Source organism: Enhydra lutris, unplaced genomic scaffold (assembly GCF_002288905.1).
Source record: "Enhydra lutris kenyoni isolate GAN:26980312 unplaced genomic scaffold, ASM228890v2 scaffoldscaffold4, whole genome shotgun sequence".
NCBI lineage: Eukaryota > Metazoa > Chordata > Mammalia > Carnivora > Mustelidae > Enhydra > Enhydra lutris.
In genome coordinates, this window is record NW_019154088.1 from 33169405 (window position 1) to 33194543 (window position 25139).

At 40.2% G+C, this 25139-nt stretch overlaps 1 protein-coding gene across 1 annotated transcript; it reads right to left on the reverse strand.

The window, feature by feature from the left end:
• Positions 1 to 1171: 1171 nt before the first annotated feature.
• LOC111160166 (E2F associated phosphoprotein) lies at positions 1172 to 23962 on the reverse strand. Its single transcript, XM_022523054.1, has 6 exons — positions 23787 to 23962; positions 18222 to 18403; positions 17095 to 17190; positions 15190 to 15307; positions 9718 to 9831; positions 1172 to 1710 (listed from the first exon to the last, which is right to left on the reverse strand). Exons 1-6 carry the CDS (start codon positions 23858 to 23860, stop codon positions 1434 to 1436), a joined length of 861 nt encoding a protein of 286 aa, XP_022378762.1. The 5' UTR covers positions 23861 to 23962; the 3' UTR covers positions 1172 to 1433.
• Positions 23963 to 25139: the final 1177 nt, after the last annotated feature.

The window sequence follows — 25139 nt, forward strand, 5'->3', positions numbered from 1 at the left end:
TTCGTGTGGCGCCTTGGTGACTCAGATGGTTAAGCATCTGACTTCAGCTCAGGTAATGATCACAAGGTCCTAGGATTGAGCCCCCTGCCAGGCTCACCACTCTCCTCCTCCCCCTCCTTGTATTCCCTCCCTCTGATAAATAAAATCTTTAAAAAAAAAAAAAAAAAAAAAGTACCTCCTGGGCACCTGAGTGGCTCAGGTCATGATCCCAGAGTCCCAGGATGGGAGTCCCACTTTGGGAATCCTTGCTCAGCAGGGAGTCTACTTCTCCCTCTGCCTCTGTTCCTTCCCCTACTCATTTTCTCTCTCTCTCTCTCTCTAGTAAAATCTTTAAAAAAAAAATATTTCCTGACTTTACTCCACTCTAACATATCTCTATTAGGATATCAGGACTCTGAGTTTCCTAATGTTTTGGAAACAATTCATTCTTTTCAAAAGCACCAATGCCTATGATGCAATTTCCTCCAAGCTGTCACTAATGATTTTTATACTATTAATACAAAGAAGAAAGAAAGAAAAAACAACACATTGGTTGCTGGAAACAGAAGTTCCAGAACAAATGGGGGTGCAAGAGGCAGCAAAAGGATTTTTAAGTCTAAGGGTGGAGGGTGAGGTTGTTTTTCACCAGAAATTTCTATTTACTGTGTTAATTCACTACATTTAGAATACCGTTACTACACAATCCTTTTAGGGAAAGACCTATATTAATTACTCAAAACACCTGGCAATATTAACTTCATGTAACTGTAACAGTTACTAAATACTGTCACTCCATACTATAAGGTAGAAAGTAAAGATACTTCTTAGCAAAAACAATATAGGCAGAAGCCAGGAAATAGTTTCTAGGTTTTTTTTTGTTTTTTATTTTTATTTTTTTAAAGATTTTATTTATTTATTTGACAGAGATCACAAGTAGGTAGAGAGGCAGACAGAGAGAGAGAGAGGAGAAAGCAGGCTCCCTGCCGAGTAGAGATTCCTGATGCGGGGCTTGATCCCAGGACCCTGAAATCATGACCTGAGCCGAAGGCAGAGGTCCAACCCTCTGAGTCATCCAGGTGCCCTAGTTTCTAGTTTTTTTTTTTTTTTTTCCCTCCCCCCTCCAATAGTTTCTAGTTTAATCACACCACAAGTACAACCAAAATAAAAAATAAAAATAAAACTGAAACAAAGATTACTTGTAATTCCAGAACATTTTAATTCTAAAGAGCTTTAATATATAAAAAGTTTCCAAATGCCCCACAAAAAGGGAATGAATAATGAGTCCCATCAGAGCTGAGGAAAAAAATTTTTAAGGGGGTGGAGAGATGAAGGCTGACAACCATTCTCTCTCAAAAAGATAAACAATGTGTCCTCAAATAACTGCTCAGAAGGAAAAGAACTGTCCATATTTGCCTTACATACGGTATTGGGCAATTAAATGCCAACTTAGCTATTTAAGAATGACTTGCTAAAACATTGAAAAAATGAAAGACTTCGTCCTTGTCATAGACTGCCACTTCAGTGGAACATTCGGTGCACACGACTGGGTGGTAGAGTTCTTCTGCTTGTGCCTCTGCCGGCTCTGCAGCATCCTCATGGCTGGACCTCATCTTCTTAGGGCCTCGCCTTTTCTTCCTGTTCTCTGGGATTTTGTATCTTAGAACCTCCTCTTTGTTGACAGAACAATTCATCACAAACATTGCTCTATACTGAGTTTTGTAGGATTCGTGCCTAAGAGGAAAATGAAATGAAGAATTTGGATTTATGTTCTATTTTAATAGGTTATTCATTTAGATTTAAAAATTTTACTGAAGTATAGTTGACACAGTGTTACATTGGTTTCAGGTGTACAACACAGTGACTCAAGAAGTTTACACACTACTATACTCAACAGAGCAGTGCAGCTACCATCTGTCAACATACAATGCTATTATAGTATCACTGTATTTTATCCCCATGACTTATTCACTCCACACCTGGAAGCCTTTATCTTCCACTCCCCTTCACTCATGCGGGCCATTCCCCACTGTGCTCCCCTATGGCAACCATCAGTTTGTTCTCTATAATTATGGGTCTGTTTCTGCTTTTCATCATTTATTCATCTGTTTTGCTTTTTAGATTCTACGTATAAGTGAAATAATATAATATTTGTCTTTCTCTGACTTAATTTCACTTAGCATAATACCCTTTAGGTCTATCCATGATGTCACGAAAGGCAAGACCCTCATCCTTTTTATGGCTGAATAATATTCCACTGTGTGCATATATCATAGTCTCTTTATTCATCGATCAAAGCACACTTAGGTTGTTTTCATATCTTGGCTATTGTAAATACTACAATACACACAAGGGTGCATATATCTTTTCGAATTTCAGTTTTCACTTTCTGGATAAATACTCCATACTGGAATGACTGCATTACTGGTTATTTCTATTTTTAATTTTTTTTTTTTTAGGAATTTCCATGCTGTTTTCTACCATGACTGCACCGATTTACCTTCCCACCAACAGTACACAAGGGTTTCCTTTTCTCCACATCCTGACCAACACTTTTTTTTTTTTAAAGATTTTATTTATTTATTTGACAGACAGAGATATCACAAGGAGGCAGAGAAGCAGGCAGAGAGAGAGAGGAGGAAGCAGGCTCCCTGCAGAGCAGAGAGCCCGATGGGGCTCGATCCCAGGACCCTGGTATCATGACCTGAGCCGAAGGCAGAGGCTTTAACCCACTGAGCCACCCAGGCACCCCTGACCAACACTTTTTAATTGTCTTTTTGATTCTAGCCATCATGACAAGTGTAAGATGGTATCTCACTGTGGTTTTAAGTGCATTTCCCTGATGATTAATGATGCTGAGCATCTTTTCATGTTATCTGTCGGACATTATTTTAAGTCTACTTCGGAAAAACATCTATTCAGTACTCTGCCCATTTTAATCAGATTATTCGGGTTTTTCAGTGTTGAACTGTATCCGTTCTTTACATATTTTGGATATTAATCCTGTAACAAATAGATCACTTGCAAATATCTTCTCCCATTCCATGAGTTGTCTTTTCATTTTGTTGATGGTTTCCTTCACTGTGCAAAAGATTTTTATTTTGGTGTAGTCTCATCAGTTTATTTTTGCTTTTACTTCCCTTGCCTTAGAAGACATATCTGAAAAAATGTTGCTATTTTTTTCCCTGCCTTAGAAACAAATCTGGGGAAATGGCTGATAGCAAAGAAATTACTTCTTATTGTTTTTTTCTAGGAGTTTTATGGTTCAGGTTTCACATTTAGGTCCTTAATTTATTTTTGTGTATGGTGTTACAAAGTGGTCCAATTTTCCCAGCATCATTTATTGAAGACACTATCTTTTTTCACCACTGTATATTCTCACCTCTCCATATAGTTAAAATTTTTTTAAAGATTTATTTTTTCGACAGACAGAGATCACAAGTAGGCAAAGAGGCAGGCTGCAGGGGGGAGGGAATGGGGGGGAGAAGCAGGCTCCCTGCTGAATGTAGTTAAAATTTAAGAACAAAAAAACTTACTGAAATATAACCAAAATAAAAACATGAGAACAAAATGGGAAATTTAAAGAAATGTTAAGTGGGGTGCCTGGTGGCTCAGTCAGTTAAGCAGCTACCTTCGACTCAGGTCATGATCCTAGGGTCCAGGGATCAAGCCCTGCATTGGGCTCCCTGCTCAGTGGAGAGCCTGCTTCTCCCTCTCCCTCAGCCTGCCGCTCTGCCTACTTGTGCTCTCTCTCTCTGAAAATCTTTAAAAAAATAAAATAATGTTAAGAGTTATTTTAAGAACAAGAAAAAACTTGTTAATAGAGAATAGTTTATAAAGAATGAATATATCCTCTTTTCCACTGCTTTAAAAAGTAACTTTAATCTCTGAAAAAAAAAATTTGCTCTTCAAACTTAGAAAGACAAGAAAAGTTATTGGAAAGCTTGAAAGCTAATGTTTAAACAATTTTGACTGTCTTTTCACACTGTGGCCTGAAATTCTGCCCTCTTCTCATTACAAGTTGTGTTATTCTTAGGGTACCTGGGTGGCTCAGTCGGTTAGGCATCTGCCTTGGGCTCAGGTCATGATCCCAGGGTCCTGGGATCGACCCCCACATCGGGCTCTCTACTCAGCGGGGAGCCTGCTTCCCTTCCTCTCTTTCTGCCTGCCTTTCTGCCTACTTGTGTTCTCTGTCAATTAATTAATTAATTAATTAATAAAAATTAAAGGGGCGCCTGGGTGGCTCAGTGGGTTAAGCCTCTGCCTTAAGCTCAGGTCATGATCTCAGGGTCCTGGGATCGAGTCCTGCATCAGGCTCTCTGCTCAGTGGGGGGCCCTGATTCCCCCTCCCCCTGCCTCTCTGCCTACTTGCGATCTCTGTCAAATAAATAAATAAAATCCTTAAAAAAATTAAATTAAAAAAAAAGTGGTAATATTCTTGTCACCATTTTAGTAAAAGCTACAGTTTTATAAAAGCTTAAAGAGCTTCCAACTTTACAATGTCCACTCCTGGCTTTACTCCAGCACTCTACAGAATAGATAATGCTTCATTTGTTCTCCTCATATACTCAGTATTTTCCTACCTCTTTCCCCACCTAATAAGTTGGATTTTTCTCCCCTTAAACCTCATGCAACAGAAATATCTATCTGGCTAAACACAGCAAACTCAAGTATACTTTCATTAGTTCCAAATGTTGATCTCCACCACCAACACCACCCACAAAGAATTTAGACTATGCAAGCTGGTACTTCTCCAAGTAAAATTATAAAAATTTCATTTATACTCCACTGTATAAAGGACTAGAATCTTGTATTAACATGGAACACAGTTTTTACCAAGGCTGATTTCTATCTGTTACATTATGGCACAACTTCTTTTGAGTACAGCAACTCTATAATAACACGGTTTAATTTGGAAGAGAAACAACTGCAGTACAAAGATATTTTACTTTTTCTGCATTCCATAAGTATGCTCTGGGTTGCCAATTTATATACAAAAAGCATAACAGTTCATTTGGAAAGCACAAAATTTAATTGTTGCAGATGATCAAAAACCTCAAGCTAGCTTATAATAAGGTGAACCGTATCTGACTATTCATTAGTACCTAGAACAAATCCACCACCCACAGTATCTCTTAGTTTCGGTTATATATATACATATACGTAAAATATATATATATGTATATATATACATACATATACATAAAATATATATATATGGATATATATATATATACACATATACATACATACATATATTTTTTTTTTTTTTAGAGAGAGACAGAGACAGGAAGGGAGAGAGACAAAGGGGAGGGAGGGAGAAAGAGAAGACAAGAGGGGTAGAGGGAGAGAGAAAATTCCAAGGAGGCTCCATGCCCACCACAGCCCAATGAAGGGCTCAAGCCCACACCCCGAGATCATGACCTGGGCTGAAATCAAGAGTCAGATGCTTAACTAAGGGAGCCACCCAGGCATCCCAATGATATGACCTTATATGTAGGAAACTGAAGACTGCACAAAAAACTACTAGAGCTGATAAACTAGTTCAGCAAAGCAGCAGGGTACAAAATCAACACACAAAAATGTGTTCGCTTCTATACATGAGCAATGAATGATCCAGAAAGAAAAACAGAATAGAGGTTACCACAGGCTGGGGTGGGTAGGGGTGGAGAATGGAGAAATTTTGTCTAATGGGTACAGAGTTTCTGTCTGGAATGACAAAAAAAAAAAAGTTCTGGAAATGGACTGTGAAGATAGCTGCACAATATTGTGAAAGTAGTTAATGTCACTGAATCGTACATTTAAAATGGTTAAAACAGGGAACAAAGACTACCCCCTCTCACCACTCTCACCTATTCAACATTGTCCTTTAAGTCTAACCAGGGCAAAATCAGGCAAGAAAATGAAATAAAAGGTATCCAAATAGGAAAGAAAGAGGTACAACTGTCTGTTTGCAGATAACATAATTTTTTAAACATAAAATATCACAGACGCCACCAAAAAAAATGTTAAAATAAATATAAGGAGTGCCCAGGTGGCTCAGCTGGTTGGACGTCTGCCTCCGGCTTGGGTCATGATCCGAGGGTCCTGGGATCGGGCCCTACACGGGGCTCCCTGTTCAGTGGGAAGACTGCTTCTCCTTCTCCCTCTGCCACTCTCCCTCTTGTGCTCTCTCACTCTCTCTCTCAAATAAATAATATCTTAAAAATAATAATAAATAACAAAATAAAAAATAAATATGAAATTCAGGAAAGTTTCAGAATAAAAAACCAATATACAAAAACCTACTGTAGGGACGCCTGGGTGGCTCAGTGGGTTAAGCCACTGCCTTCGGCTCAGGTCATGATCCCAGCATCCTGGGATCGAGTCCCACATCGGGCTCCTTGCTCAGCAGGGAGCCTGCTTCTCCCTCTGCCTCTGCATGCCACTCTATCTGCTTGTGCTCACTCTCGCTCTCTCTCTCTCTGACAAATAAATAAATAAAATCTTAAAAAAAAAAAAACCTACTGTATTTCTGTACATTAACAGTAAACAATCTGAAAAAAAAATTAAGAAATTAATCCCATTCATGATGCCATCCAAAATAACAAAATACTCGGAAATAAACTTAACCAAGGAGGTGAGAGATTTATACACTGTAAAACATTCATGAAAGAAACTGAAGAAAATACAAGTAAATGGAAAGATATCCCATGTGCATGCATCAGAGAACTACCATAATTTTTTTTAAGATTTTATTTATTTATTTGACAGAGTGAGATCACAAGTAGATAGAGTAGCAGGCAGAGAGAAGGAGAAGCAGGCTCCCCAATGAGCAGAGAGTCCAATGCGGGGCTCAATCCCAGGACCCTGAGATCATGACCTGAGCTAAAGGCAGAGGCTTAACCCACTGAGCCACCCAGGCGTCCCAAGAATTACCATTATTAAAATGTCCACACTACCCCAAGCCAACTAAGAAGTCAATGCAATCTTATCAAAATTTCAATGGCATTTTTCACAGAAATAGAAAAAACCCTCAAAGCTGTATGGGATCACAAAAGACCCCAAACAGCCACAGCAACCTTGAGAAATAACAACAAAGTTGGAGGCCTCACACTTCCCAATTTCAAACTGTACTACAAAGCTATAGTAATCAAAACAGTACAGTTTGGGCATAAAAACAGACTCACACACCAATGGAGCAGAACAGAAAGCCCAAAAATGAACTCATGCATACCTGGTTAACTAATACTTGACAAGGGAGCCAAAAATATGCAATGCCAGAAAGATAATCTCTTCAGTTAATGATTTGGGGAAAATTAGATATTCACATGCGAAAGAATGAAACTGGACCCCTGACTTACTCCACTCACTAAAATTAACTTGAAATGGATTAAAAACATAAATGTGAGGGGACGCCTGGGTGGCTCAGTTGGTTGGACGACTGCCTTCGGCTCAGGTCATGATCCCGCAGTCCCGGGATCGAGTCCCGCATCGGGCTCCCAGCTCCATGGGGAGTCTGCTTCTCCCTCTGACCTTCTCCTTGCTCATGCTCTCTCTCACTGTCTCTCTCTCAAATAAATAAATAAAATCTTTACAAAAAAAAAAAAAAAAACATAAATGTGAGACCTGAAATTATAAAACTACTCAAAGAAAACATAGGGAAAAAGCTCAACATGGGTCTTGACAATGACTTTTTGGATAAGCATAGCAACAAAAGCAAAAATAAACAAGTGGGACTACATCAAGCTCAAAAGCTTCTGCATAGCAAAGAAATCATCAACAAAAGGAAAAGGCAACCTATGGAATGGGAGAAAATATTTGTAAATCATGTATCTGACAAAGGGTTAATATCCAAGAAACTTATACAACTCAACAAAAAGCAGAGTAAAGCAAAAATTGGCAAAGAACCAAAACAGACATTTTTTTTCCAAGAAACGATACACAAATGGCCAACAGGTACATGAAAAGATGTTCATCATCATTAATCATCAGGAAAATGTAAATCAAAAACTACAGTGAGGTATCACCTCACACCTGTTAGAATGGCTATTATCGAAAAGACAAGAGAAAACAAAAGTGAACCCTTTTGCATTACCGGTGGGAATATGAATTGGTATAGTTGCTCTGGAAAACAGTATGGCACCTCCTCAAAATACTAAGAATAGTGGGGTGCCTGGGTGGCTCAGTCAGTTAAGTGGCTGCCTTCGGCTCAGGTCATGATCCCAGGGTCCTGGGATCAAGCCCCACATCAGGCTCCCTGCTCAGCGCCCTCTCCCTCTGCCTGCTGGTCTGCCTACCTACATTCTCTGTCAAATAAATAAAACCTTTAAAAAAATATTAAGAATAGAACTACCATATGATCAAGCAATCCTACTTCTGGGTATGTGTCTGAAGGAAATGAAATCACTATCTCAAAGAGGTATCTCCACCCCCACCTCAGCCAGGTGATCAAGCTCAACATTAACAGTCATAAATCTGTTGATTTTTTTGTTGTTGACAGTCTGTGCCCTTGATATAATATAATGAAAACAACACTTTACCTCTGTGGTCTTCTCCCCCAAAATCTACTGCAGCTTTATTCATAACAGCCAAACATGGAAACAAACTAAGTGTCCATACATAGGTGAATGGATAAAGAAAACATGGTGTATAAATATAATAGAATATGGAAAAAAAAAAAAAAAGAAGAAGGAAATCCTGCCATTTGTGAAAACATGGATGAGCTTAAGGGCATTATACTAAATGAAGTAAGTCAGACAGAGACAAAAAATTACTGATCTCACTTATATGTGAATCCAAACAAAATGAACTCATAGAAACAGAGAGTAGATTGGTGGTTGGTGGGGGAAGTGTGGATGAATGAAAACAGTCAAATGGTACAAACTTCCAGTTATAAGATGAGGAAGGTCTGGGGATGTGATAAACAGCATAGTTAACAATGTTGAACTACATACTTGAAAGCTGCTAAGAAAGCAGATCTTAAAAGTTCTCAACACACACACAAAAAAGGTATAGATGTGAAGTGATGGATGTGTTAACTTACCTTATTGTGGTAACTGTTTTGCAATACATGTGTATACCAAGTCATCATGTTGTACACTTAAAACTAACACATAAACAATGTTATATGTCAATTACATCTCAATAAAGCTAGGAAAAGAGTCTAAATTTTTAAATGGTCTAGTTGACAATAAACTGAATATCCAAATGATGTACTCCTTAATGAAAAATTTTTAATGGTTAAAATGATAAATGTTATGTGTATTTTATCACAATTTTTTTTGAAAAAAGTGTCTTTGACAGATTCTGTCATTCTATAACATACATGCAGTTTCACTGAATCCTTGTCAGCACTGATAAGCGCTTTATTAGAAAAACTACTTATAATGGAAATACATATAGCCAAAATTATTTGTATAAAGATTAATCATGTAGCAGCAAGGATATGTGAGGACAGAACTTTATCAGAATTCCTAAGTATAGGGGTGCCTGGGTGGCTCAGTCAATTAAATGTCTGCCTTCAGTTCAGGTCATGATCCCAGAGTCCTGGGATTGAGTCCCACACCGGGCTCCCTGCTCAGAGGGGAGCCTGCTTCTCCCTCTCCCTCTTGCATTTCCCCTGCTTGTGCTATCAAATAAATAAAATCTTAAAAAAAAAATTATTAAGTATATACCTCGAAAGTCTATTTCTGATTTAAACAAAGACCACCAAATTTTTTTTCATTTTATGTGTGCATGTGGTCACCCTTTATTCGTTACCTTTGGCAATCAAGACATAGTGTGGTCATGCAGGCAGGGCAATTCAAGACAGCATCACTATTTGGAACAGGCTGCTGTTGTTGATGTGGCCTCTGTATTCCAAAACCATGGTAGCTACAACAGAAAAAGAAAAGTTTGGTGGGGGTAGTGGGAGAGACATACATTAAAGCCAGATCCTGAATCTTTTTTTCTAAGGGGCTCCACGCCAACATGGGGCTTGAACTCACAACCCCAAGATTAAGAGTCACATGCTCTGGGGTGCCTGGGTAGCTCAGTGGGTCAAGTGTTGAACTCCTGATTTCAGCTCAGGTCATGACCTCAGGGTTGTGAGATTGAGCCTCCACTCTGAGCATGGAGCCTGCTTACGATTCTCTCTCCCTCTCTGCTTCTGCCCTTCCCCACCTCTCTCTCTCTAACCCCTTATAAAAAAAAAAAAAAGTCACATGCTCTACCAAATGAGCTAGCCAGGTGCCCCCAAGATCTTGATGTCTAATGCCACTCTCCAATAAAAGAAACTAGTACTCCTGAGAGAAATGGCTGATTCTAGGAATAGGCATACGAGATGAACCTGGAGCTTCCTGTACTGCCAGAAAGTAAGGAAGTGCTCAAAAACAATGAAGCAGGTATGTCAAGGGGTCACAAAAGCCAACTGAAAGAGTTCCCAATGGCCAAAGATGAAACAATTAGAACAAAATAAAGCAATATTGGATTATAACCCAAAGTATAAATAAATACCCGAGTCTACACTGATATGAATGAATGAATGAACGAATGAATGAACGAACGAACGAAGGGAAGGATGAAGAACAGACAAATCTCCCGTATGAAAGAATAATTTATGAAGATATTCTCCCCTCAAGGAAGTGGAGCATAACTCCCCACTCCTCAAGTCTGGGCTGCACATAGTGACTTCCTTCCCAAAGCACAGCATGCAAAGGAGGGGTGGAGAGTTAACTTTACAGGAGGAAACCTGACAAACAGTTCCTTACCAAGGTGACCAAGATCAACATTAACAATCATAAATCATGTTGACAGTATGTGCCCTTCATTACAATGTGATGAAAATGGCACTTTGTTTCTGTGGTCTTCCTCACCAAAACCCATAATCCCAGTCTAATCTATGAAAGATTGAGTCACACATTCCAATAGAGTGGCCTCCTACAATATACCTGACCACTACTCCTAAAAACTGTTAAGTCAAAACCAAGGAAAGTCAGAGAAACCGTCAACAGCAAGAAGAGCCTAAAGAGACATGACAACTCTAAGTACCTGGTGTCCTGGATGGGCTCTTGCAATCGAAAATACATAGTAGGTAACTAAGAAATTCTGAATAAAGTATGGACCTTGGTTTATAATGATATATAAATACCAGTTCATTAATTGTGACAAATGTACATATTAATGTAACATGTTAGTAATAGGTGAAACTCGTGTGTGTGTGTGTGTGTGTGTGTGTGTGTGTGTTACTGTGGGAGGGTATACAGGAACTCTGTATTATTGGCTCAATTTTTCTGTAAATCTAAAACTGTTCTAAAAAATAAAGTCTCTTGGGGTGCCTGAGTGGCTGCGTCAGTTGAGAGTCCAACTTCCGGTTTCGACTTGTGTCATGACCTCTCGGGGAGTGGTGGGACTGACGCAGAATCAGGCTCCACACTCAGCAGGGAGTCGCTTGAGATTCTCTCTCTCTGTCCCTCCCTCATCTTCGTTTTCTCTCTCAAATAAATAAAAAAAATAAATCTAAATAAATAAAGGTCTATTAATTTGAAAAACCTAGCAAAGCTACATTTTAAAAGCAAGCACATAAGCTCTAAGTGCTTTAAGATTTTTGTCTGTTTTGTTCTTTGTTGTATTTCAAGAATCTAGAACAGTGTCTGGTACATAGTCACTGTTCAGTGAACATTTGCTGACTGCAAAAGTATAACATGAATCTACTTATGAAGGTACTAAAGTATAAAAGCATATGTTTCTGAAAAGGGAGTTATGGTAAACGCCCAAAAACCAAACAACAAAAGATAAATTATTTGATATTACTTCCAAAACTCTTCAAATGTCTCTGGGGAAAAATACTGAAAACATGTGGTACTTACTTATAACTGTTGTTATATCCCTCCAATGCTTAGCAGATTTCAAAACCCAAACCTAAGAAAGTAACATATTCATTCAACAGATACTTAATGAGTGACCATTTAATACAGAGTGTAAGATGTCTGGGATATAGCAGTGAACAAGACTGCCTCCATGACACTGAAAACGTAGTAAACTCATTATTTTAAGTTGGTTTCTGTAATCTTAAAAGACAACTACCGCTTGATGCAGGAATGTGAATAAACCAATAAAATGTTAATTCTTCTCAAGATAGATATAGAACAAAAGAGGCGCCTGGTTGACTCAGATGGTAGAATATTTGACTCTCAATCTTGGGGTCTTGAGTTCAAGCCCCATGCTGGCGACAGAGTTTACTTTAAAAAAAAATTTTTTTTTTAAAGATTATAGAACGATGACGGATGCCTGGGTGGCTCAGTTGATTAAAGATTATAGAACAATGAAAATACATTCCATCTTACCTCACTGACCAGAATCAAGAGCTACACTGTAATTTCCTTAACTATCTCAGTATCAATCATGGCACTCAAAATGTTCACTTTGCACTGGGGGCAATCAAAACATATTTGTTTAATAAATATAAGGGGCAGTTGTAGGAAGTGGTATATGGGTAAAACTTTGAGAAGGAAAGAAGGAAAAATAACAAAGTGGGAGACCGGAGGCTAAAAGGTAAGGTACAAACACCCAACAACATCAAACTCTCTCTGGACTTAAATATACTTCATTTATGGGTAGCCTGGGTGGCTCAGTGGGTTAAGCCTCTGCCTTCAGTTCAGGTCATGATCTCCGGGTTCTGGGATCAAGCCCCACATCGGACTCTGCTTGGCAGGAAGCCTATTTCCCCTTCTCTCTCTGCCTGCTCTCTGCCTATTTGTGATCTCTCTCTGTGTGTCAAATAAATAAATAAAATCTTTTTTTAAAAAATACTTGATTTATCTTTTGTTGTTCAGTTTTCAAGAGTTTACCATCCCGGCCCCTATTACCTTAGCTAAATCAAAGCTTCCTAGAATGGGACTCCAGGGTTTACATTTAATTCTTCCCAGGTGATTCTGAAGCACAGCCAGGTGAGGGAAGCACTGGGTAACAGCAGTATACTACCTAGCTTTTAGTTGTATGACAAATTAGCCTTCATGAACTCGAACTAGAAAACAAGTATGGCCATTTCCTCTTGGGATGATGAAAATGGTTTGAAAAATAGAGGTAGTAGTTGCCTAACACTGTGAATATACTAAATGCCACTGGATTGTTCACTTTAAAATGATTAATTTTTTTTTAAAGATTTTATTTATTTATTTGAGAGAGAGACAGTGAGAGAGAGCATGAGCAAGGAGAAGGTCAGAGGGAGAAGCAGACTCCCCATGGAGCTGGGAGCCCGATGCGGGACTCGATCCCGGGACTGCGGGATCATGACCTGAGCCGAAGGCAGTCGTCCAACTAACTGAGCCACCCAGGCGTCCCTAATATGATTAATTTTAAATAAATTAAATGGAGGCACCTGGGTAGCTCAGTGGGTTAAAGCCTCTGCCTTCAGCTCAGGTCATGATCCCAGGGTTCTGGGATCGAGCCCTGCATCAGGCTCTCTGCTCAGCGGGGAGCCTGCTTCCTCCTCTCTCTCTCTGTCTGCCTCTCTGCCTGCTTGTGATCTCTGTCTGTCAAATAAATAAAATCTTTAAATAAATTGATTAATTTTATATTATGTGAATGTCTCCTCAATTTAAAAAAAATCTAATTTGTGGGGCACCTGAGTGGCTCAGTCGTTAAGCATCTGCCTTCAGCTCAGGTCATGATCCCAGGATCCTAGGATGGAGTCCCATGTCAAGCTCCCCACACAGCGGGGAGTCTGCTTCTCCCTCTCCCTCTGCCACTCCCTGCTCCCCCAGCTCATGGTCACTCTAATAAATAAATAAAATCTTTTAAAAATCGAATCTGTAAATAATTAAAAAGAACAATTCAGGTGTAAAATGTAACATCCACTCTTCATCCACATAAATGTTTAATCTCCAAATAATCTGAAATTATGTCTATTTGAGAAAAGTCAGCATTATTTCTTCAATGGAGAGACTGACTACAGCAGTTTGACTTCAACAACAGTTTTTTTAAAAATAAATTACCTGACAGGTGCCTGAATGGCACAGCCAGTTAAGCATCTGACACTTGGTTTCAGCTCAAGCTGTGATCTCAGGCTCAATGAGATCGGGCCCCAAGTCACGCTCCATTCTCAGAGCAGAGTCTGCTTAAGACTCTCTCCCCAGGGCACCTGGGTGGCTCAGTCAGTTATGCATCTACCCTCAGCTCAGGTCATGATCCCAGAGTCCTGGAATCGAGCCCCACATCAGGGTCCCTGCTCAGCCTGGAGCACTGCCTGTCCCTCTCCCTCTGCTGCTCCCCCTGCTTGTGCTCTCTCTTTCTGTCAAATAAATAAATATTTTTTTAAAAGACTCCCCATCTCCTGCCCCTTGCCACCAAACTTATTCTCTCTCTCACTCTCTCTGTCAGATAAATAAATAAATCTTTCAGAAAAATTTAAAAAAACAAGTAAGTCATCTGAGTGAAATCTGCTGGTAATTTTCAAAATAAATAATTCAACAGTTTTCTTCCAAAATTCTTTTTTTAATGTATGTCTGTATGAACACAATACACATAAATTCAAAATGTGAACACAGAGATGCCCAGGTGGCTCAGTCGGTTAAACGTCTGCCTTTGGCTCAGTTCATGATCCCAGGGTCCTGGGACGGAGTCCCACATCAGGCTCCCTGCTCAGCGGGAGCCTGCTTCCCCCTCTACGTGCCACTCCCCCTGCTTGTGCTCTCCCTCTCTCTCTCTCTCTCTCTGACAAATAAATAAACAAATCTTTTTTTTTTTTTTTTTTTTAAAGATTCCATCCATCTACTTGACAGACGGAGACCACAAGTAGGCAGAAAAGCAGGCAGAGAGAGAGGAGGAAGCGGGCTCCCTGATGAGCAGAGAGCCCAACTCGGGGCTCAATCCCAGGACTCTGGGATCATGACCCATCCGAAAGCAGAGGCTTTAACCCACTGAGCCACCCAGGTGCCCCTAAATAAAATCTTTTTTTAAAAATGTGAATGTAGGGACGCCTGGGTGGCTCAGTTGGTTAAGCGGCTGCCTTCGGCTCAGGTCATGATCCCAGCGTCCTGGGATCGAGTCCCACATCGGGCTCCTTGCTCCTCAGGGAGCCTGCTTCTCCCTCTGCCTGCCATTCTGTCTGCCTGTGCTTGCTCTCTCTCCCTCTCTCTCTCTGACAAATAAATAAATAAAATCTTTAAAAAAAAAAAAAAATGTGAATGTAGTAAAAATCATCTCTTAATCATTTTTCTCTAAAGATTCTAAATATTAAAGTTAAGTTCTTACCCTCTTCTCTGTGCATCAACCCAGGCCTGATCTCTATTATCTTTTTCAGGATCATATAGTAACTCATCATTTGTTGGAATCCTGTGTCGCTTTTTCTTCTTCTTCTTGGTCACCTGTGCTAATTTTGAAAATGTTAAGGATATGGCTAGGTATCATGTCTAAAGCACCACTTATTTAATACAGAACATAGAATCTTCAGCTACATTTTTTTTTTCTATGTGTATTTTCCCCCAAAAAGTTTTTTTAACTATTCCTCCAAATAAATTTCTTGTCCAATTAATAAGGCATTAAAATGAAGATGACAGAGGAGGAAAAAATTGTTTCTTCACTAAAAATATACTGTTATCTCAAGAACTGTACTCAAATAGTGAGAATTCAGTCTCAGAAAGACCAACGTAAACCAAGATCAAAAACTTCCTGATGTTATAAATTCTCAACAAGTTCCCGTATATAAAATGCTACTGAAATCAGAATAAAAGTATTTTAGGGTACATGGGTAGCTCAGTCAGTTAAGGGTCTGCCTTCAACTCAAGTCATGATCCCAGGGTCCCAGGACTGAGTCCCACATGGGGTTCCTTGCTCAGTGAGGAGCCTGCTTCTCCCTCTGCCTGCCTTTCCCCCTGCTTGTGCATGCACTCTCTCACTCTCTAACAAATAAAGAAGTAAAATCTTAAAAAAAAAAAAATCTTAAAATATCAGGGGAGGGGCGCCTGGGTGGTTCAGTGGGTTAAAGCCTCTGCCTTCGGCTCAGGTCATGATCCCGGGGTCCTGGGATCGAGCCCCACATTGGGCTTTCTGCTCAGCGGGGAGCCTGCTTCCTCCTCTCTCTCTCTCTGCCTACTTGTGATCCCTCTCTGTCAAATAAATAAATAAATTCTTTAAAAAAAAAAAACTAAAAAAAAAAAAAAAGATCAGGGCCACCTGGGTGGCTCAGTCAGTTAAGCATCCAACTCTTGATTTCAGCTTGCATCATGATCTCAGGGTCATGAGATCAAGCCCCATGTCAGGCTTCATGCTCGCGGTGAGCCTGCTTGAGATTTTTCCCTCTCCCCCTGACCCTCCCCTGACTCACGTAAGCAGGCATGTGTGCACACAGTCTCTCTCTCTCAAAATAAATAAAGAAAATCTTTTTTAAAAAAAAGTGAAAACCCACTATGGTTATCTACATGCACTAGACTCTTAAAATTTACTTAAATAGGTTAATATTTAGGTAATAATATATAAAAATATAAAAATGTTTCTTGGAGTGCCTGAGTGGCACAGTCGGTTGAGCATCTAATTGTTTCTTTACCATATAAATGTGTTACTTGTGCATTTCAGCATAATTACTGATATAATTAAATCAGTTTTAACTCTTACTATGTTTACCTTTGCTCAGATTTTATACAAAGTCAATTCCAGAGAACAGAGAAGCCGATAAAAAAGCAATGAGTTAGAAAAATTTCTGCAAAATATAAAGTATATATAAATTTCTATATTTTCTGTAAAAATAGTATTATTAATTATTTGCAGGTGTGAAAGCAAATGTTGCTGTACTAAGGAACCTTAAGAAGGGCGCCAAGAGCCCTGAAGATGTTAGGACTGAGCTGGGACACATTCTCCCTTCTTCCCAATATGCCCATGCAGTGCCCATGCAGCACCCCTGCCGGTCCCATGTCCTCATACATGCATTCCCATCTGTTCTTATTTATCAATTCCTGCTTTTGTTTTTACATCAACAGCCTAGAATTTCTTTTTTTTTTTAAAGGCAGAGGTTTAACCCACTGAGCCACCCAAGCACCCCAACAGCCTAGAATTTCTTAAAAGATAAAACTTGGAGGGAAATTCTAATATCCAGTAATTGTTAGGTTAACCTTTTTTTTTCTATAAAATATAACCTCTAAACCTGGTAAACATGCTACTTACCTGTTTTGTCTTCATCCTCAGAATCAGAATCAAAATATATATCATCATAGTACTTTGTCAGAGCTGTTCCAACTTTTCCAGTTCCCGAGGAAGACCCTATTTACATAAGGGCAGTTTAGAGACTAAACCATATACAACTGACAAGAAAAAAGTCAGCAACTTACTCTTCCATCACCTCAAAGTAATTATCAACTCATTCCCAATTCTCATTTGGATGAAAAAATACTTTCACATCAATGACTTACTGAATTTCTCTGCCCTATGCAATTACAGAGAACTGTAATTGTTACAATGTAATGAAGTGTTCCAAATCATAAGAAAATTTTTCTCTCACCCTTCTCACAAATCTTGAATTAGATTTTACTGAATTACAAAATAGCCTATTTCCAGGTTGCCACCATGCCTATCTCTACCTTTCAGCCATGCAGTACACTGTTAAGAACAGGAAATAAACATCTCCTACGGGACTTTAGGGGAAAGAGGATAAGAGCCCTAAAGAGAGGCAGGGTGCATGATTCAAGGACACACTTTCCTCTCCTCAGTTGTGCCCAGCACCATGACTCACACTATATTCGTGTCCTCACAAGCCTGTGTCCCTAATTCCTCCTCTTAATTAACATGTTTTTGCTCTTATTGTTATTACTATTACATATGCTTTCAGTTCCTAACAGTTAATACATGGAAACCAAAGCTGAGGCACAAATCAAGTTTTGGGGTCAGGTACACTTTACATAAAAACAAAGCATCAAAATGAAGTATGTTTCATTACTTACTAAAATGAGACAGGAATTTGTGATGACCTATCATTCACTCTGCCGTATCAGTGCTATATAACCCTAAAAACACCTCTATAAGCTTGTGTCTTTCTTATCCTAGGGTAAAAATTACAAAAGAAAATCACACAAGTAAACAATACTAAACAGTGTCATTTCAACAACAGGAAAATTCTTCACTAGTCATCAAAGAAAACTATGCTCAACTTGCCAAACATATTTATTTATTCACTCAATAAATATTTATTGAGCACCTATTCAAAGTGCCGGTGTAACACAACAAAGCATAAATAAGGTTCCTGCCCTTGCAGAGCTTAGAAAATTCTCTATATGAAAATTTAACTAAAAGTTTACCTGTTTCCAGAGAGGATAACTTGTCCTCCATTGTTTTTATGGTAGAATTTAATTCGGCTTCCATTTCTTTTTCAAATTCATCTTCACTAGATGATTCACTTTCTCCAGTAAGACATTCTCTGATGAGTTTTCGTTTTTGGTCAGGAGTTCCATGTAAAAGCACATCCACTTCATCTTCAGAACTAGTTTGCATTTAAATCATAAGGCATGTGAATACTAAAGAATTAAAATGACCTAAAACTTCCATCATCTCACTGCCCAACAATTTTAAGTTTTTACAAGGTTGCATTTATGTATTATATTAAATACAGCTATTCTCATTTAAAGATCAACCATTTCTCAGGGTGCCTGGGTGGCTCAGTCAGTTAAGCATCTGCCTTCCGCTCAGGTCACGATTTCAGGGTGATCTCAGGGTCGGCAGGCTCCATGCTCAGGCAGGAGTCCGCTTCTCCCTCCCCTTTTGCTCCTCCCCCTCATGTGTGCCTGCGTGCCCTCTCTCAAATAAATAAAATCTTAAAAAAAAAAAAGATCAACCATTTCGCATATTTCCAAATATATTTCCAATGTCTACATAACATTTCCTCTTATAGATGCTGTATGTTTATTTCTCTTTGCTATTACACTACAATGAATAGCTCAGTAGGGCATATGTAATTTTGTTTCTGTTGATTTCCTTAGGATAAATGTCTAGAACTAGACATAAAAACATCTTTCTAACTTCTTGAATTATCACACTGTTTTCCAAAAGTATTGCACCAGTTCATAACTCTATCAGCAATGAAAAGTTTACTTCACAAAACTAGGAGTTTTTTGACATACTTAAATAAAACTTATTTGTACTTAAAACTTAATACATGCAGCCAATATACAGCTAATATACACAAAATGTTAACAGATAGTAATTAGATGTTACCATTTTAAAGGCTAAAGAGAACTATAAAAAGAAGGTTAAATTATATTATAAATTCTCCTGAGCAATTACTGCCAATTTACTTGCCCTTTTGCCCCTGGGTTTCCCATTAATAGCAATATGACAGAAATAAACCAGATACCAGAAAAAAATAAAATGTTATCAAAATGAATGAAACACCTAATATATTTCTAATACAATCAATAGTTCATAAATAATGTTCAATTATTTGTGGTCTGATGAATAGTTACAGACTACCCCTGGCTTTCGATTCTCTACGTTCTTCTTCTAGGACAATGCTTTTAAGCCTCCAGCAGAACGTAAATCTGAAAAATGCAACTTGCACCATTCAATTCTGCTAATGATAGAGGCCTTAGCCAGACTCTACTCATAAGAGAATTCCCCATCTAACACTCCTCATCCTGAACCATATACTCCCTTTCTCCTTTACCACTATACTCATTTGGGTCCTCTTAACTCTGCCTATTCCCCCATATCCTAAGGATCACCACGCCTCCAAACTTTTATTTCGTTCTATCCTTAATTCTGCTGCCAAAATGTTAGTCCTAAAAAACTGTCATCACATCACTACCCAATTCTGAAAGAAATCATCTATGGCCAAATCTTCAACTACAGCACTCAAAAGAGCCTTCCCCATTTCTTAACCCCTCACCCTTGAATTACACCACTGGTCTCCAACTAGGGGGCATCTTGCCCTCCAGGGAATGTATGGCATAGCTAGACATTTCTGACTGTGACAACTAAGAGGTGGGAGGAGGGACTACTGGCATCCAGTGGGTAGAGGTCAGGGATACTGCTAAACATCCTACAATGCACAGGACAGCCTCCCACAACACAACAGAGACTTATATGATCCAAGATGTCAATGCTACTGAGGCTGAGAAACTCTGATGTATCTTATATTCCAGTGTTTCCAAAGTGTGCAATGTATTATCTTAAGGAGTACCAGGACAGACAGGTTGCTAAACAACTTTGAAGTCATTGTGATAGGACTCTAAAATGATACAAATACTATGTAGCTTGACAGGGGCGGCTTGACAGGGGCGCCTGGGTGGTTCAGTGGTTAAACGTCTGCCTTCAGCTCGGTCATGATCCCAGGGTCCTGGGATGGAGCCCACATCCGGTTCCCTGCTCAGCGGGAAGCCTGCTTCTCCCTCTCCTGCATTCCCTGCTTGTGTTCCCTCTCTCACTGTGTCTGTCAAATAAATAAAATCTTAAAAAAAAAAAAAAAGAAAAGAAAAGAAAATAGCTTGACAGTTTCTTATAAAACCAAACACGCAACCACCACACAACCCAGCGGCAATCATATTCCTTGGCATTTATCCCAGAGAAATGAAAACTTACGTTCACACAAAAACCTATACATGAATGTATAGATGCTTTATTCACAAGAGTCAAAATGAGAAATTAGACACCCTTCAATAAGGGAATGGTTAAAAAAAAAATGTGAAATAGTTGTCAGCAATAAAAAAGGAATGATTTACTGATACCTACAACAATGTGAATGAATCTCCAGAGAATTATGCTGAATAAAAAAAGCCAATTCCAAAAAGTTACATACTGCATGATTCCATTTATGTAATATTCTTAAAAAGGACAAAATTATAGAAGTGAATAATAGATTGGTGGTTACCAGCATTTAAGTAGGGCACGGTGGGGCAGGAAGTTGGCAATGAGGGATCCCTGTGGTAATGAAAATGTTCTACATTTTGACCATATTAATGTCAAATTTCACCAGTTGTAATATTATACTAAAGTTACTAATGTTAACATTGAGGGAAAGTGGGTAGAGGAGACACAGAATCCCTCTGTATTATTTTTTGTTTAACTTTTCTCGTGGCATTAATTTGCTGTCATAAGTTCTTAATTTAAATATACAATTAGGGGCGCCTAGGTGGCTAGTGGGTTAAGCCTCTGCCTACGGCTCGTGTCGTGATCTCAGGGTCCTGGGATTGAGCCCCACATCAGGCTCTCCGCTTGGTGGGGAGCCTGCCTCCCCCCACCTCTCTCTGCCTGCCTGTGATCTCTGTCAAGTAAATAAGTAAAATAAATAAAATCTTAAATAAATAAACAAACAAACAATTAAGGGCACGTGGGTGGCTCAGTTGGTTAAGCAACTACCTTTGGCTCCAGTCATTATCTTGGACTCCTGGGATGGAGTCCCACATCAGGTTCCCTGCCTAGCAGGGAGTCTGCTTCTGCTTCTCCCTCTGACCCTCTCCCCTTTCATGCTCGCTCTCTGTCTCTCACACTCTCTCAAATAAATAAATTAACTAATTTTTAAAAATCTTAAGTATACAATTCACTGACTTTTTTCTATATACTATTTCTTATAACTACCTCTGAACCTACCTCAAAATGAAGTTTAATTTTTTAAAGAAAGATTAATCACAAGACAAGAGAGTTACTTTTATTACAAATTTTCTCTAACCCTTGTGACTATTTCAGGAGAAGTGTCAGCACAGCTAACTGAGGCAACACTGTATGGGCCAGGTACATTCTTGCTGAGGGTGTCAAGAAATGCAAAGTTCTCACCACTCTTCACCCAGGCCCTTTCTCAGGGTTATGTTTTACAGTGCTCAGCCTTGAAGGATAAGGTGAGGTCTCCCTCCAGGAGAAAGAGCAGGCTTATTTACTGACTGCTGTAAAAGAAGTGGAATTCCCAAGCTCAAGTGGTCCTCAGCCATGATGCAACCCACTGAATGTGTAGCATCCACCTGGGCCTCTCCGTGCAACCTCTGTAGGAATTGGCAACTAAGAGCAACCAACTTCATCGTAATGCTCATTCTGCCTGCTCTAAGTAGTCTCCGACCCAGGAGTTTCTTATTTTCTGCCAGGTTCCATGAAACAGTAAGACTATAAAATACTAGCTTATAAGTAGGATAAAATCAAATCCTGACAGACACCTCCCGAATCTCTCCAATCTCCCCTTTTTTAAGACAACAAGCACCAGACTCAGAGCCTTGAGCAGGCAATACTGTCTAATAACACTGTTCCATTTCATAGTATTTATTCTTACAGGTACCTTACCAGTGGCAATTGTCACAGGATTACAGAGCTTCTTTAAAGAAACTTAACCCCCACTTCTCCCCCCCCCAAAAAGAAATTTAGCTACAAAAATCTTAAAGAAAAATATTAAATAAGTTCTAATACAGGTGAATATGGAGATGGTAATGGCTGAGTAACTCAAGTCCAGGAAATACTGCTTATTTCAATGAAACTTAATGAAATTTCAATGAAACTAACTGAGGCCTACTAATTGATAATCTCCTTTCACGGACCAGACCCACTACCTGAAACTCGCAGGAAATCTTGGAATCCATCCTCACTCCCCACAAGAGACTCTTCACAGCAGTCCAATCTCCCAAGCCTACAACCCCTCCCCAGGATAATACGAGGAAACATTAGGATTGGAGGAAGGATAGTTTCACAGAAAGCTTAGTTAGGACAGAATGTTTTAGAGTTTATGGACAGGATCTGCTACCATCTTTAAAAAAAAAAAAAAAAAAAACATTGGGGCGCCTGGGTGGCTCAGTGGGTTAAGCCTCTGCCTTCGGCTCAGGTCATGGTCTCAGGGTCCTGGGATAGAGCCCCACATCGGGCTCTCTGCTCAGCAGGGAGCCTGCTTCCCTCTCTCTCTCTCTGCCTGCCTCTCTGCCTACCTGTGATCTCTGTCTGTCAAATAACTAAATAAAATCTTAAAAAAAAAAAAAAAAAAATAAGTGTGCTAGGAAATCTCTTGCCAACATAACTGCAAGTTTCCCCCAGGTAAGCTGAAACCCTCCTTCCTGGAAATCTCTCCAGAACTTCATCTGTGTCTATCTCAGGTCCTAGTTTTCTACAATACTGTCCTGAGATAACATACTTTTTCCCAAGATATTTATATTCCGAATACGTGTCTTATTTCCCCTACTATACTGAGAGCCTGTAGAAAACTGTAGCCCTAAACAAGCATACAAAACGTGCTCAAAAAAAGTCTGGGGACCGGGCGCCTGAGTGGCTCAGTTCTTAAGCGTCTGCCTTCGGATTAGGTCGTGATCCCAGGGTTCTGGGATCCAGCCCCACAGAGAGCTGCCTGCTAGGCTAGCCAGCTTCTCCCTCTCTCTGCCTATTGATCCCTACTGTGCTCGCGCTCTCTCTCTCTGTGTGTCAAATAAATAAATAAAATCTTAAAAAAAAAAAAAAAAAAACAGCTGAGTCTTCCTTTATTTCTGTTTATGACAGTTTAGTTTTCGAGATGGTCACTTCACATTAAGCCCCACTAGTCTCACAACATACTTAAGATGCAGCTGTTAATCCCTTTTTGTAGATGAAAAAAACGAGGGTAAGTGACTTGCTTCCACTCACTGTGCTAGTAAGCTGCAGAGGCAGGATTCGATCCCAAGGCTTTTGAAGATTTACGCGTAATTCCAGAATATTCCCGTTCCCCGCGCCGGTGTCCGCCCCGCCTCCCTCATGGCTGCGCAACCTCACCAGAACCCCACTTGGCGTCCCACAGACAACAGCGGGACGCGAAAGGCGCCCGAGTCGCTGGGCCGAGGGTCCGCAAGGGCCTGGGAGGCGCAGCGACTGGAGGAGGCTAAAGCTTGTCCTCGGCCCGAAGCCTCGGAAGCCGGGACCGGGCAGGGGCCCACCTGCTCAAAGCGGGTTCTTCGTCGCTAGGCTCTTCTACTGCGTAGGGGTCGTAGTCCTCCTGGAGCCGGTTCATGGTGGCCTGCACCCTCGGACACCGACTACCAGCCGTCGCACAGCATTTGTTTACTCCGCAGGTGCCCCAGCTAAAGCGTCCGCCACTCCACTTCCGCCCACACTTCCGCGCCCTCCCTGCGCGCCTGCGCAGATCGTGCCAGTGAGGGGGGCCGGAAGAGGGGATGAGTCCCAGCGTCTAGCCGCCTCCCTGTGGGTGTTCTGCTTACTTGGAAACGCAGCCTAATTACAGAACCTAGGAATCAGCAGTCTCCCAAGTGGCATTCTGAGCTGAGCGCTCTATGTGCAGTCTTTCACGTCGTGATATGAAGAAGCAGAAATCTAGATGCTGAGGGACATGCAGCCTAAAATCTGGGCCAGTAGGTCCCCAGACACTAACACCTAATGTCCCTCCAACCTTCAAGCCTCAAGCCCTTCTGCCTTCTTTTTTTTTTTTTAAGATTTTATTTATTTATTTGACAGAGAGAGATCACAAGTAGGCAGAGAGGCATCTGCCTTCTTTTTTTACCGTGAGGCTCTCTTACCTTCACCGCTATTCGCTCCTCCATCTGACTTCAGGCCGACTGTCTACCGAGAAGTTGCTAGGCTGTCAGCAGTTAATTCCTAATTACCTGTTCTTGGCCTCTTCACAGGCCCAACCTTTGATTGGCCCTTGTCCAATTCCGCTCAATACTTGAGATGACATAGGTGATAACTTGAGATGAGGCTTCTTGATTGTGAAACTGTTTGCTGCCCTGTTTCTGTATTGGCCTCTTCTCAAGCTCCCTCTTCATGATCCCGTTCAAATAACTACCCATTTTTTTTGGTCCTTGCACTCTCCTCGGGTACTATAATGGATTTCCAGTTGCCTGGGTAGATAATCTCCACCGTGGTACCGCTGGCAATTCAAATCAACGTAGTCCAAATCCAACTGAGCATCTTCCACCCCATTTCTATACCTCAGCCAGCAGCTATTTTGACCTTTGATTGCTCCTCATGTCACTTTCTCCATCCTTACAACTACTACAGGCTTGAATTTTGGTTGACTCCTTCCTCAACCCCTCCGTGAGCCCTCAATTCCCAAAGCCCTATGGATCGATTAGTAACCGCTCTCATGAAAATCCCATCTCCCCACCCTTCACCTTGACTACTGATGTAGGCTCCTGATTGACAGCCTCGTTTACTTTTGTTCCCTTTCCAGTCTGTGCCACTCTCTACTGGCAGAGTAACCCTTTCCAACACAGCTTTGGTCTGGACAATTTCCTTCCTAAAAAGTTCTAATAGTTTGGGGCATTTGGGTG

Coding starts and splice junctions, on each gene's coding strand:
- LOC111160166 (XM_022523054.1), bottom strand. CDS start 23,860: ATGAACCGGCTCCAGGAGGACTACGACCCCTACGCAGTAGAAGAGCCT. Junction 17,191..18,221: donor GTTATCCTCTCTGGAAACAG/GTAAACTTTTAG, acceptor TTATGTAAATAG/GGTCTTCCTCGGGAACTGGA. Junction 1,711..9,717: donor CTATGTCTTGATTGCCAAAG/GTAACGAATAAA, acceptor TTTTCCTCTTAG/GCACGAATCCTACAAAACTC.